At 42.0% G+C, this 13,283-nt stretch overlaps 1 protein-coding gene across 1 annotated transcript in view; it reads left to right on the plus strand.

Moving 5' to 3' along the window:
* Positions 1–2,149: 2,149 nt before the first annotated feature.
* Positions 2,150–13,283, plus strand: part of LOC136879349 (dipeptidase 1-like) — a 67,910-nt gene continuing 56,776 nt past the window's right edge. The window contains exon 1 of the mRNA XM_067153165.2: positions 2,150–2,322. Within this exon, the coding sequence (XP_067009266.1) occupies positions 2,150–2,322 (173 nt within the window). The remainder of the gene's footprint in view (positions 2,323–13,283) is intronic.

The following is a 13,283-nucleotide window of genomic DNA, read 5'->3' on the forward strand; positions in this document are numbered from 1 at the left end:
AGGGGCAGGATTGGGAAGGAAGAGGCCGTGGCGTCAATGAAAGTACCGGACCAGCAATTGCCCGGTGGGAAAATGGGAAACCATGGAAAGCAATCTTGACGATCGCCGACGGTGGGATTTGAACCCACCATCTTCCGAATGCAAGCTCACAGCTGCGTGACTATAACCGCACGGCCAACTCGCTCGGTGCATAACTTCTTTACCGTGTTCTTATCCATTGGTCTACCATGACCTTGGCAGCTTGCAACATAATTAACCGAAAACATTAAATAAAATTACATACTAATCCAATTAGCGGGTGTATACTATAGGATGTAAATTCAAAAAGGTCAAGGGCAAATAAACATTTATAATGTAAATCACAGAAAAATATAATTCATTAATAGCAACGGAATATAAGAGATCCAGCGTGACCCAACAAATAAATTTCAAAACGAAATAAAACAAGGGATCAAGGAAAAATACCTATTTTTCACAAACCAGTCAAAAAAATAAAAATTAAAGATATAAGATAAGATGGATTGGAGAAAGTCATCACGCCAGTGCAAAGACTAATGACTGCATCATGGTAGCTAAACAAAACAAAAAATGCCAGCTCATTTCTCGTTCTTTGTTCGCCAATTGCTTGCTTCAAATAATCACAATCACTGAAACTATAACTAAATTAAGTTTAGTATAACATTCTTCGAAACTTGATTAGATTTATGAACTGTAATTGTGTTCAGTTTTTCTCTCACAATAACAGGTTCACCAAATTGCTCCTCCACAGCCCTTGTTTTTTTTTTTGTTTTTTTTTTTTTTGCTATTGGCTTTACGCCGCACCGACACAGATAGGTCTTATGGCGAAGATGGGAGAGGAAAGGGCTAGGACTGGGAAGGAAGCGCCGTGGCCTTAATTAAGGTACAGCCCCAGCATTTGCCTGGTGTGAAAATGGGAAACCACGGAAAACCATTTTCAGGGCTGCCGACAGTGGGGTTCAAACCCACTATCTCCCGAATACTGGATACTGGCCCTTGATTTTTCGGTTGCCTCTGGACTACTCCTTAAAATGTCTACCACACTTTTTTTACTTTTGCAGTCAATTCCTTGATGGACTCAGTTGTGGGATCTATTATTAAAATTAGGTTGTGAGTAAAGCAGGGTATGTCCCTCTAACCAGTTAGGCGTAAGGTGGCCACAATGTTCGCTGCATTGTCACTGACCTCTCCAATTAGCTTGTCCTCAGTTCCCCCGTCTATAGCCACGCGCTTCAGCTCTTCACAGAGATTTTTAATATGTCTTTCATCGTATTTGACACAATCAAGAAGAATTGGATTCAAAGTCATCTCCATGTTAATGTAATACACCATGACAAATAAAATATTTAATTATCCCTGATGTACAGCCATCAGTTTTAATGGTAAAAGTTTCTGCGTCAGTTATCTTTTGCCTGATCTGTACTGTTTTGATGTCACGCAACTTCTGTAACATAATTCTTGACACTGTTTTCCTGTAAAGCATTTCATAATTATTATGTATTGTATTTGGTAACCTGGAAAATTTATTAAGGGAAATAATTCATAGTTGTCCCTAAAAGAGCGAAATTTATTTCTTGAATCTTTCTCTATGCATGTAGCTTGAAAATGACCCCAGAGACTGATATGTTTTAGATGTCAATGTCAGAGTTGCTGAAATGAGTGGTGTGATTGATATTGTAACTGACGCTGTAAGTGGAATTGGTTGAGCTATGATAAGAGCTAGACCGAGAGAGTGGCTGGGCGGTTTGGGTCACGTGGCTGTCAGCGTGCATTCGAAAGATAGTGGGTTCGAGCTCCACTGTCGGCAGCCCCGAATATGTTTTTCCGTGGCTCCCCATTTTCACACCAGGCAAATGTTGGGGCTGTACCTTAATTAAGGCTTCCTTCAGACACCTAGCCTTTTCCTATACCACCGTCGCCATAAGACCTATCTGTGTCCTTGCGACGTAAAGCAAAATAGTAAACAAAAACATATGTGTGGGCAGGGTGTGAAAGGGTTAAGTCAGCGAATGTAGCGATACCATTCTCCTGATAGTCTGTCAAATATTTGCGACACTGTTCTGTTCTTGTTAATTTGTAATATATATTGAGTGAATTCAATTACTAACAGGGCTCGTTCTTTGCAGGTTCAATGGGCAGCGGCTGCAGCGAGAGCCGACTGCTAGTGCTGCTTCTGGTGTTGACACTCCTCACCAGGCAGACGGGACGTCTTACGGCCGGCTTTAGAGTGGAGAGTGTGACGTCAGTTCGGGAGCGTCTGGAACTGGCAAGACAGATCCTGGCAGAGGTTCCGCTCATAGATGGGCAAGTATTAAACTACTGCAAGGGTGCTCAACCTTGGTTAGCTCTGAGATCATTTGCATGAAATTGCTTGAGTTAAAGTTCGACTGTTTCTACAGGGTCTCCCTTATAAACCCAGACCGAGAGCACGGCGTTTATACTCTGCGCTACAACAGCTGCCTCAGCCCAACCTACGTTGCTCTGATAATCGTAGCAAAAATGCATGAGAATATAATTCTCTGATGCATAGAGATGCCGCGACAATGCCTTTCTTACTAGAACAGAATTCGAACTTGTGACAGTGAGATATGGTAATGTTAGCACTCTTGTATACCGATCACCAATTGAAATAGAATTATAACTACAATGAAATTACAAAGTAGAAAATACCAGCAATGAAACAGAGTACAGTATTATTATAAGAGATTAAATAATTTAATTTACATGGATGCCAACAATTGATTGGCCGGGCTGAGTGGCTCAGACGGTTGAGGCGCTGGTCTTCTTACCCCAACTTGGCAGGTTCGACCTGGCTCACTCTGGTGATACTTGAAGGTGCTCAAATACGTCAGCCTCGAGTCGGTAGATTTGCTGGCACGTAAAAAAACTCCTACTGGGCTAAATTCCGGCACCTAGGCGTCTCCGAAAACCGCCATAGTAATTATTATTATTAACAATTGATTGCAGAAAAGTACTCCAGCCCTGGATTGCAGAACTTTCTGCACTCAACAAGAAAATGAGCGTAACATTTAATACTTTAGACTTGCTGGACTCGGGTTCCTTTCTGTGCTCATTGACGCGTCTATTTTCAGGGGTTCTGAAAATAGTCTTAGCTCATTTTCATAAAAATGTGGACTAAGCCCTTTCTGCAATCCTCGATTCAAATATAGGAACTACTAATCAATCTGAAAAATTGAGTTTTCCGTGATGACCATTCATCATAAAAGCTCCGTCCTACAATATAAGGGTCCACTACAGTTAAAATAAGAGGAATTCCCACAATTAACTTAACATATTCGGTCCATTTGACGAATGGAATATAACCAACAATACCTTTTTAACAAGTTATCAAAAATGTTAAAAGATTACTTCATCAACATAACCATTTTGTATTTGTACTAGAACAGTGTGATTTTAACAGTCACTTTAACAGCAACTTTTAAAGAGTCACGCAATATTTTTAATGAACAATTAACTACACAGCACATTATCATCATTATCATTTTATGTTTCATGTTCATATAATGCCTCCAGTCAATTCTACTAGAAAGCTGCAGATGGTCTAATAATGACGTACTGGTGATAAAATTGCTTTTCATTATTTGCTTATAGTGTAAAGTTTTCTCAGTATTGTATTGAAGGGTGGACAAAATATAAATTTATATTAGGAGCCAATTTATATAATGAACCTGTCTGTCACATAAAGCTACAAATACAGCCTTGTTAAAATCAATCGCTCAAATAAAACAAATAAATCCTAATACTAAAACATTACTTGCCATTTTTCATCAAGTATAAAGTATATAGTGTAATATGTGAGGCGCTGGATAGAATCAGACTCTCCACTCTAGGACTACCAGGTAAAGAGAGAGAAAAATCCAAGAAGACCCAATAAGAACAACCTGCAGCTTTGTGAAGGGAGCAGGTATATCTTGGTGGGAATGAAGGAAAAACTTGGTAGCAAAATATCTTAGAGGTCGGCACTAATTAGGAAGTAATATTTAGAAGCTCCGTGAAGAAAAGAAGAAAAAGAAGAAGATATAGTGTAATTGTATTAGCCTATATATCTATTTCAAAATGAAATGAAATGGAAGTCCATGATAACCTTCAAAATAATTTACTGAAATGATTGGCTTTGGGTATTATTGGCAGGTTTATTATAACCTCCCGATCTAGGAAGCCAAGAATAATGGCCGAAAGAATTCGTCGTGCTGACCACACGACACTTCATAATCTGCAGGCCTTCGGGCAGAGCAGCGGTCGCTTGATAGGCCATGGCACTTCGGGGCTGTTGCGCCATGGGATTTGTTTGTTTTATTTTTATAACGACCTGCCCCGCCTCTGTGGTGCAGAGGTTAGTGTGACTAGCTGCCACCCGCGGAGGCCCGAGTTCGATTCCCGGCTCTGAAAATGGGGTTCGAGAACTGGAACGGAATCCACTCAGTCTCGGGGGTCAAAAGTGCAGGGGATTCGATTCCCACCTCAGCAATCCTCGAAGTGGTTTACCGTGGTTTCCCACTTCTTCTCCAGGCAAATGACGTGATGGTTCCAAATTTAAGACAACGGCCGCTTCCTTCACACTTCCTTGCCTATCCCTTCCAGATTTCCCATCCCCCACAAGGACCCTGTCGAGGTACTTATGCCCCTTCCCAGTTGTATCCATGACCAAATGCCTCACGCTCCAGAATACTTCCTTCCTCACTGAGTCCAGGAAAAAATGGGAGGGTAAACGAATTAAATAAAAAATTGTTAGAATCTGGTGAATTCTTTGTCTGGTGTAATTGCCATTTACTTTTCACATTGCAACATTTCTTCTTCCTTCTCTTCAACAAGAACTTATAATTCAAATCCCTTGGAAACTGCTAATAATAATAATAATAATAATAATAATAATAATAATAATAATAATAATAATAACAAAGAAGGTGTGTGTCCTCCGGAGAAACCTGGTGCAGATGAAATAGAAATCAAATAGCGTGCACTGATCTACTTTTTCCAAAAATCCGCGCGAAGACATGAGATGAAATGGCGTATGGCTTTTAGTGCCGGGAGTGTCCGAGGACAAGTTCGGCTCGCCAGGTGCAGATCTTTTGAATTGACGCGACCTGCGCGTCGTGATGAGGACAAAATGATGATGAAGACGACACACACACCCAACCCTCGTGCCAGTGGAATTAAGGTGGTGATTGATGGTGGTGGTGGTCATTACTGTTTTAAGAGAAAGTTCAACTAGGCAATCATCCTCTATATAATAATCAGAGAGAGAAAATGGAAGAGGTCCGACACTTCGAAAAATGAAGGTATCGGCCAAAGGAAGACAAGGGCCACGAAGAGCATGAAAAAGAAAGATTCCCTAGGCCTCCGTACGTAATACCGTCTGGGTCGGAAAAAAACAAGAGTTGACCAAGAGAGGTCGGATAGGACAGATGAAAGTGAGGAGCCTGGCACAAGTAAGTGGAAGCAATATCAGGACTCGGCTAAGGGCCCCGTGGTCGCCAACCCACGGTCCAAAGTTCAGACCCCTGGAGCTCCTTTTACTCGCCTCTTACGACAGGCAGGGGATACCATGGGTGTTATTCTACCGCCCCCACACACAGGGGATCCAGTGGAATTAACCAATTATTGTTAAAATCCCCGACCCTGCCAGGAATCGAACCCGAAACGCCTGTAACCAAAGGCCAGCACGCTAACCATTTAGCCATGTAGCCGAACACCTGGTGCAGATCTTGCGAGTTGTCACCTGATAGATGACCTATGATGAATTCTAATGCTGAAGACGGCACACACTCAGCCCCCGAGCCATCGGAATAAGCCCATGAAAGTTAAAATCTCCGACCCGGCCGGGAATAAAACCTGGGATCTGTTCGACCAAAGGCGGGCACGCTAACCATCTAGCCGGACTTGTGAACTGCTGTTTCCTTCTTCTTCTTTTCCTACCGCTTTTCCCACAGGTGTGGGGTCGCGGGTGCGAACTGCGTCGCACATGTGGATTTAGCCCTGTTTTACGGCCGGATGCCCTTCCTGCCGCCAACCCTATATGGAGGGATGTAATCAGTATTACGTGCTTCTGTAGTGGTTGGTAGTGTAGTGTGTTGTGTGAATATGAAGAGGAGAGTGTTCGGACGGACACAAACACCTAGTCTCCAAGCCAGAAGAATTAATCCGAAGCGATTAAAATCCCCAACCCGGCCTGGAATCGAACCCGGGACCCTCTGAACCGAAGGCCAGTACGCTAACCAACGAGTCGGACGCCTTGTGAACTGCTGTAATTTGGATTTACTTTTTTTTCTAGGGGCTTTACGTCGCACCGTCACAGATAGGTCTTATGGCGATGATGGGATAGGAAAGGCCTAGGAGTTGGAAGGAAGCGGCCGTGGCCTTAATTAAGGTACAGCCCCAGCATTTGCCTGGTGTGAAAATGGGAAACCACGGAAAACCATCTTCAGGGTTGCCGATAGTGGGATTCGAACCTACTATCTCCCGGATGCAAGCTCACAGCCGCGCGCCTCTACGCGCACGGCCAACTCGCCCGGTATTATTATTATTATTATTATTATTATTATTATTATTATTATTATTATTATTATTATTATTATTATTATTATTATAAATTACACCTAACGAGTAATTACTCCCCACGCCCCCATGACGAGCCTGTCCATGAGTCTACACGCATATGTCCTTAGATGTGTCTTAGGGAGTCTTTCAAGGTGGACAAGACGACATTCCTTATCAGTGGTTGGGAAAGCTTGAATCTTTCACGAAATTTCTCGAACGTCTTCGGAACTATTCCCCTTGCTCCGATCAGCAGACCTGTGCAGTGAAACAGTATTCTGAATTCTCTATTCTCGTCGGTTCGTATTTTCTCTTATTTTCCTCATCTACCTCGCTACGCAGGTTAGCGTCTAATTCAAGCCGAACAGTAAGATCTATGATATATATACATCCTTCAACTTTGTCTCGGAAGGCTATGATATCGATACGGCGCGTATAACCTCGGCCATCTACTTCACATGTTTTGCGTTGATGTCCCTTGCGCAATTAGCTCGTCAGAATTGTCGTTCAATTCTCTCCACTAGAGCACTCCATTGTAATAACTAATAACACTATGAATAATAACAAATCTACCATGAGCACAAAAATATCTTCACATACCGACACAGTGAGCTGTTGATGTTCCAGTTTTTAGAAAAGCATTGGCTTAGGTGGGAATCCAGTTCTTGATCTCTGTCATAAAATGTTTGATACTGGCCTCTAGAACCCTCAATATTAGCAATTCCTGCTCCTGCTGTTGCCAGAGGTATGTACTCACATTTGATTGAATTTTGCTATATGTGCTGTTTCACGTCGTCGCTATAAATATTTAATAACACTGTAATTTTTAATGGCTCATTAAACAGTGTGGACCAGTGCTCTCATTATATTGATATTTAATAAATATATCAAATATGTTTCATCATTTGATATTGATGAATATCATTGAAACATAATTCCCTATAGCACGAAAAGCAGGCAAGCGGATAGTCAAATACAAAACCAGCATACATAACTTAGATACATAGCTGGAAAGGTTGTCTCATTTAAAATTCTAGATATCTGTCTTAATTTCATGAACATAACAGTCTCTCTCATATATAATACTATTACATAAAGTGGAGCTAATCTCAAAAACTACGCTGCAGATTTTGATAAAACCGTCACCCCTGATGACTTTCTAATGTTTGTAAGAGAAACGTAGACTTTCACTATAACAAGAAGGAGCTGAGCGGTAAACCAAACTCCCCTCTTACCTCTGGGAGCATTCAGAGCTTCCTTCTGATACAAAAAAAATGTAGAAGAGGCTTGTTATAAAGTACTTGTTCCGAGGAGGCCTTAGAAGGTAAACGTCTGTGAAATTTTAACATAAGTAGAGACGAGAATTATACGCACTAAAACAGTTAAAATAGGCAGGCATACAGGCTCTTAAATACGCCAAAATAGGCATTTAAATAGGCACTAGACAAATGCTGGGGCTTTACCTTAATTAAGGCCACGGCCGCTTCCTTCCCATTCCTAGGCCTTTCCTATCCCATCGTCGCCATAAGACCTATCTGAGTCGGTGCGACATAAAGTCCGTAGCAAAAAAATAGGCACTAACGTGTAAATTAGGCAACAAAATAGGCATGAAAAAATTACTTATAATTTAATAACACGCCCAGTTACTATAAAAGGAATCTACAAGCAAGTTTCAATGTTTTCCGGTAACAGTCTTGTTATCCTCTCATGTATAATGTTTTTTAACTGAGAGAAAGATCTCTCAACATCACATGAGGTGATTGGACAAAACTTCAATGAGGTCACTTCATCTGGTTTTATTTTGTTGACAGCGGCTGCCTTCCCAGCAGTTCGGTCAAAATTTCCCCTGACTTCTTCAACAATCCTAAATGCAGGGGCATATTAGTTCCCAACATTACAGTGCATAGGTCTGAAGAAAATGCTTGTTGGTCGCTGCCCAAAGTGGACTGGTAGAAAGGCTGCGTTGATACAGATTTCTGTACTCGCATCAGATGTATCGCAGTATTTCTAAGTTGATCTATGTGGTATTTTTCTCACATTTGATCTGAAAAGTAATAAAATTGACATAAATTACATTGTCCCTATATCTTAAATTTCTACAGTTGTGCTAATTGGCAATAATACTTAGTATATATCATGCATTTATTTCACTAAAAAGAAGGCTATTAGAGATGATGTTTCTAGAAGTACAAAACTTTAAAGTAGGAACGAGGGAATTAGTAATTTACATGGAAACACGTCCTCAAGGATTTTCAGTTATAATCTGGCATTATCGTGTCGAGTTCACCGGATGAAAAATATAATACAAAAGACGTGAAACGATACCGGAGTAACGTAGAGGAAAGATCCGTTCTTTATGCTTGCCAAGGACCCACCAAGCTGGCGCTAGCAGTATTCTTACTTATATAGAAGAATGAAAATGGAGGCACTATAAATCTCAGATTTGTGAACATATTATATGTTTCTATTCGCCGGCTTTTGTCAGCCGGGTCAGCTGTCATGAAGACTATTTTCTGTTGCCTGCAATAGTTCTTGCATAATGTGTGCCCACAAGGCCGTCACACTCGTTGAAAATTAAAAACCGCGTATTTGAAACTGCCGTGACATGAGCCCGTAAGCTTATTTTACCGGCCGAGTTGTCCATGCGGTTTGGGGCGCGCAGCTGTGAGCTTGCATCCGGGAGATAGTGGGTTAGAATCCCACTGTCGGCAGCCCTGAAGATGTTTTCCGTGGTTTCCCATGTTCGCACCAGGCAAATGCTGGGTCTGTACCTTAATTAAGGCCATGGCTGCTTCCTTCCCACTCCTAGCCCTTTCCTATCCCATCGTCGCCATAAGACCTCTCTGTGTCGGTGCGACATAAAGCCACTAGTAAAAAAAAACTCTTAATTTTGTCACAATTTAGCAAGACTCTAGAGGGGATGCTAGAGACTTGTTAACATGGGAGCTTACGCCCCTCAACACAATGGTTACTAACCGGACCTCACCAATCCAGACCAACGGTATTTTCGCTGGCCTGGTCTTGTAAAGATAGTCTTGACAACCTTCTAAAACACGCTGTGGCATCGTCCTAGCCGGGCTACATTGGATCTGCAACTTGTGTTTCACGAAGGCTTAGCGGAAATGTAATAGAAATCGCGATTTTTAAAGGGAGTTTTAAAAATTGCATTTCAGTTGTAAATCTCTATTTTCACGAGAAATGAATCAGAGTTCAAAAGGCCGATTTAATTTTTATCCATTCTGTGACAAGAGACTACTGGCGTTATAACTCCTCGTGCAGTAATTGAATGTTTACTTGCATTTTAGAATATAAATTGCCGGGCTGAGTGGCTCAGACGGTTAAGGCGCTGGCCTTCTGACCTCAACTTGGCAGGTTCGATCCTAGCTCAGTCCGGTGGTATTTGAAGGTGCTCAAATACGTCAGCCTCGTGTCGGTAGATTTACTGGCACGTAAAAGAACTCCTGCGGGACTAAATTCCGGCACCTCGGCGTCTCCGAAAACCGTAAAGGAGTAGTTAGTGGGACGTAAAACAAATAACATTATTATTATTAGAATATAAATTATTGAAACTTCACGATTAATACAGCATTGCAACAAAACAACTTGCCACAATACATAAATCAATAGGCCTATATATGCTACAAACACACTTCTTCTTCTTCACTTCACAATAAGTCACAACACGTTCTGAACGTAAAGCGTACTCGTACAACAGTTTGCATCGAAAGGAAGGTACAGGGCATATGGGTTGTGCAACATAGTTCGAAGTTCACTGGTTCTCGCATATGTCTTAGAAGGTTGGAGGGGTTGAAGGCTTCGATGTGAAATTGTTCCTTGTTTCTCCTGATGGAAATTTCCCTAGAACTATTTCTAGTGATTTCTGAAATTTTCAATTTTTGTTCGTGGGTTAAACAGATATTGAGAAAAGATAAGACAATTCTGTCGAGCACACTAGCTACAATATAATGCGCTGGAAGATTAAAAATACAGTCAAAAGCATCAAATAGGCAATTATACTCCAAATAAGCACAAACTCCTGAAATAGGCATTTATAGGGACAATAAAACCAACGAAAAATAGCTAAAAAAGACTCTAAAACGGATTTATATCTCAAAAGCCTACGTTTCTGAACATGGGAATAAAATAGGCAAATAGCCAAATTCCCGTCTCTACTTATAAGGGTAGACAGTTTGTTCAATACTGATCATTCAGCAAAATAGGTTATACCTGGTCATATTTATAAACAACTACCTCCATAAGGCGCTAGCATTTCCACCTCCACCACTCGACTTGAGAGTTGATGGTTCATGCCACGACTTCCAACTCGAGAGCACTTCGGTAGTGCATATGTCTCAAGATTTTAGCTTTATTTACATTCAGGCTTCCCGTGGCATGTGACAGCTGCTTTCATCCGTTGACGTTTTTCTCTAAACCCCAGGTTTTAAGATATAATTGTTTTCAAAAATGCTCAAAATAAAATCGAATTTAGCTGTAAAAATCAGTCCTCGGGAGCAACGCGAAAATACACTGCAAGTATACAAGAAACTCAAACGACGTATCTAGATCGTCAACCTCAAGCATCAGCATCTCGACAAACTGAAGGAAGGAACTCCAACTATGTTGTTGCTCATCATGAATCCATCAAACATGTGTAATGGGATCAGGCAGCAAGTAAAGACGTTGCATATTACCGTAGCCAACATCCATACTGGAGCAAAAACAGGAAAACTAGCCTACATTCTCACATTCCAATAGAGTTGCCGTTCAAATTTCCTGTAAATGTTTCTTTCACCATTACAAACAATAAATTGCAAATGATAAGAAGTATGTCAGAAACCAAACCCCATGGCACTACATCCCTGATAGACCTCGGCATACCAAGCGACAGCTGCTCAGCCCGAATTCCTGCAGATTACGAGATGACGTGTGGTCAACTGACGAATCCTCTCGGTATGGCTACTCAACGGTAATCACGTAGACTGAGTGGACATTGAATCAGGTCTCAAACCCAAGTAAAAATACCAGACATGGCCGAGAATCGAACCCGGATCCACCGGGTATAAGCAGGGGAGCCGGCAGAAAAGGAAGGCGAATTAGATTATTATTATTATTATTATTATTATTATTATTATTATTATTATTATTATTTAATCAGTCTACCGTCCAGGGTGTTTTTTCTCTCGGACTCAGCAAGGGATCCCACCTCTACCACCTCAAGGGCTGTGTCCTGGAGCGTGAGACATTTGGTTGGAGGGATATAACTGGGAAGTAGGACCAGTACCTCGCCCAGTTGGCTGCACCGGCTATGCTGAATAGGAGCCTTATGGGGAATGGGGAAAAATGGAAGGAAAGAAGAGGGTATGAAGCATCCATAGCCTTAAGTTAGGTTAAATCGCAGCATTTGCCTAGAGAAAAGTGGAAAACCACAGAAAACGACTTCGAGAAGGACTGAGGCGGGAATCAAACCTACCTGTACTAATTTGACCTCCTGAGTCTGAGTGGACCCCGTTCCAGTCCTCGTCCCACTTTTCAAATTTCGTGGCAGAGCCAGGAGACGAATCCGGACCTCTGGGGATGGCAGCTAAGCACACTAACCACTACACCACAGAGGCAGACATCAGTTAATTAGGAATCGTTTTAAATTTCACTTGAGTAAACCTGCAGACAAGAACTATTTGCTGGTAAGTTCGACTTTAGCGCAGGCGAAGCCTCGAGTACGGCTCACCAGACATAACATCGTTTCCCGTGGCATATGACAACTGTTTCCACCCCCTTGTCGTTTTCATTAGATCCCAAGTTCTAAGATAGACATGTTTTCAAAATTTCCCAAAGTAAATCGAATTTACCTGCACCTGTGTTTGAAAAGTTCGGTGAATGGTCTCATGAAATAAAGACAACGTAACTTACACACCAAACTCCTTTACTGGCCTTCAAAGTAATCTCTGTTAGCTACAACACACTTTTGACAGCGAGTGTAAAGCTGCTGGAAGCTGGCAGCAAACGCTTCTTTTGGAATCTCCCAGAGAACCCTTGTCATGCGTTGTTGGACACCTGCTACACCGTCGAACCGGTGGCCTTTCAGGGCTAATTTAAGAGAGGGAACAAAAAAATTCTGCCGGCACCAAATCTTGAGAATACGGAGGGTGTGGAAGAATAGTCACCTGGCGTTCAGCGAGAAACTGGGTCACGCGGATCGCGGTGTGCGGACGGGCGTTGTCGTGGAGGAGCGTCCACTGTCCACTCCGGTACAGTTCAGGCCAAACCCGTTTGATGCGTTGCAGTAACCGTTTCAAAACCCCCTCTTAGAATTCCGCGTTGACAGTTGTGCCCCGGAGTACAAATTCAAGATTAATAACACCATTGCTGTCGAAAAAAGGCAATCAGCGTTGTGTTAATCTTGGGCTTTGTGCATCGACTTTTCTTGGGAGGCGAAAAAGACGCTGAACACCACACAATTGACTGTCACTTGGTCTCCGGATCATATTGGTAGCACCACGACTCGTCTCCTGTAATGATGGTTTTCAACACCTCCGGGTTTTGGTCACAAACGCCAAAGAAATCTCCCGACGTTTCCATCCGAGTTTGCTTCTGCTCGTCTGTCAGGTTGTGCGGTACAAACCGGGCACAAATCTTCCGCTTTTTCAAATGTTCGTGAACAATGGTCCTTACACTGTCCTTGCCTACACCCACTTCATCTGCTGTCATTCGTA

This window comes from Anabrus simplex, chromosome 8 (assembly GCF_040414725.1).
Source record: "Anabrus simplex isolate iqAnaSimp1 chromosome 8, ASM4041472v1, whole genome shotgun sequence".
In the NCBI taxonomy this organism is placed as follows: Eukaryota; Metazoa; Arthropoda; class Insecta; order Orthoptera; family Tettigoniidae; genus Anabrus; species Anabrus simplex.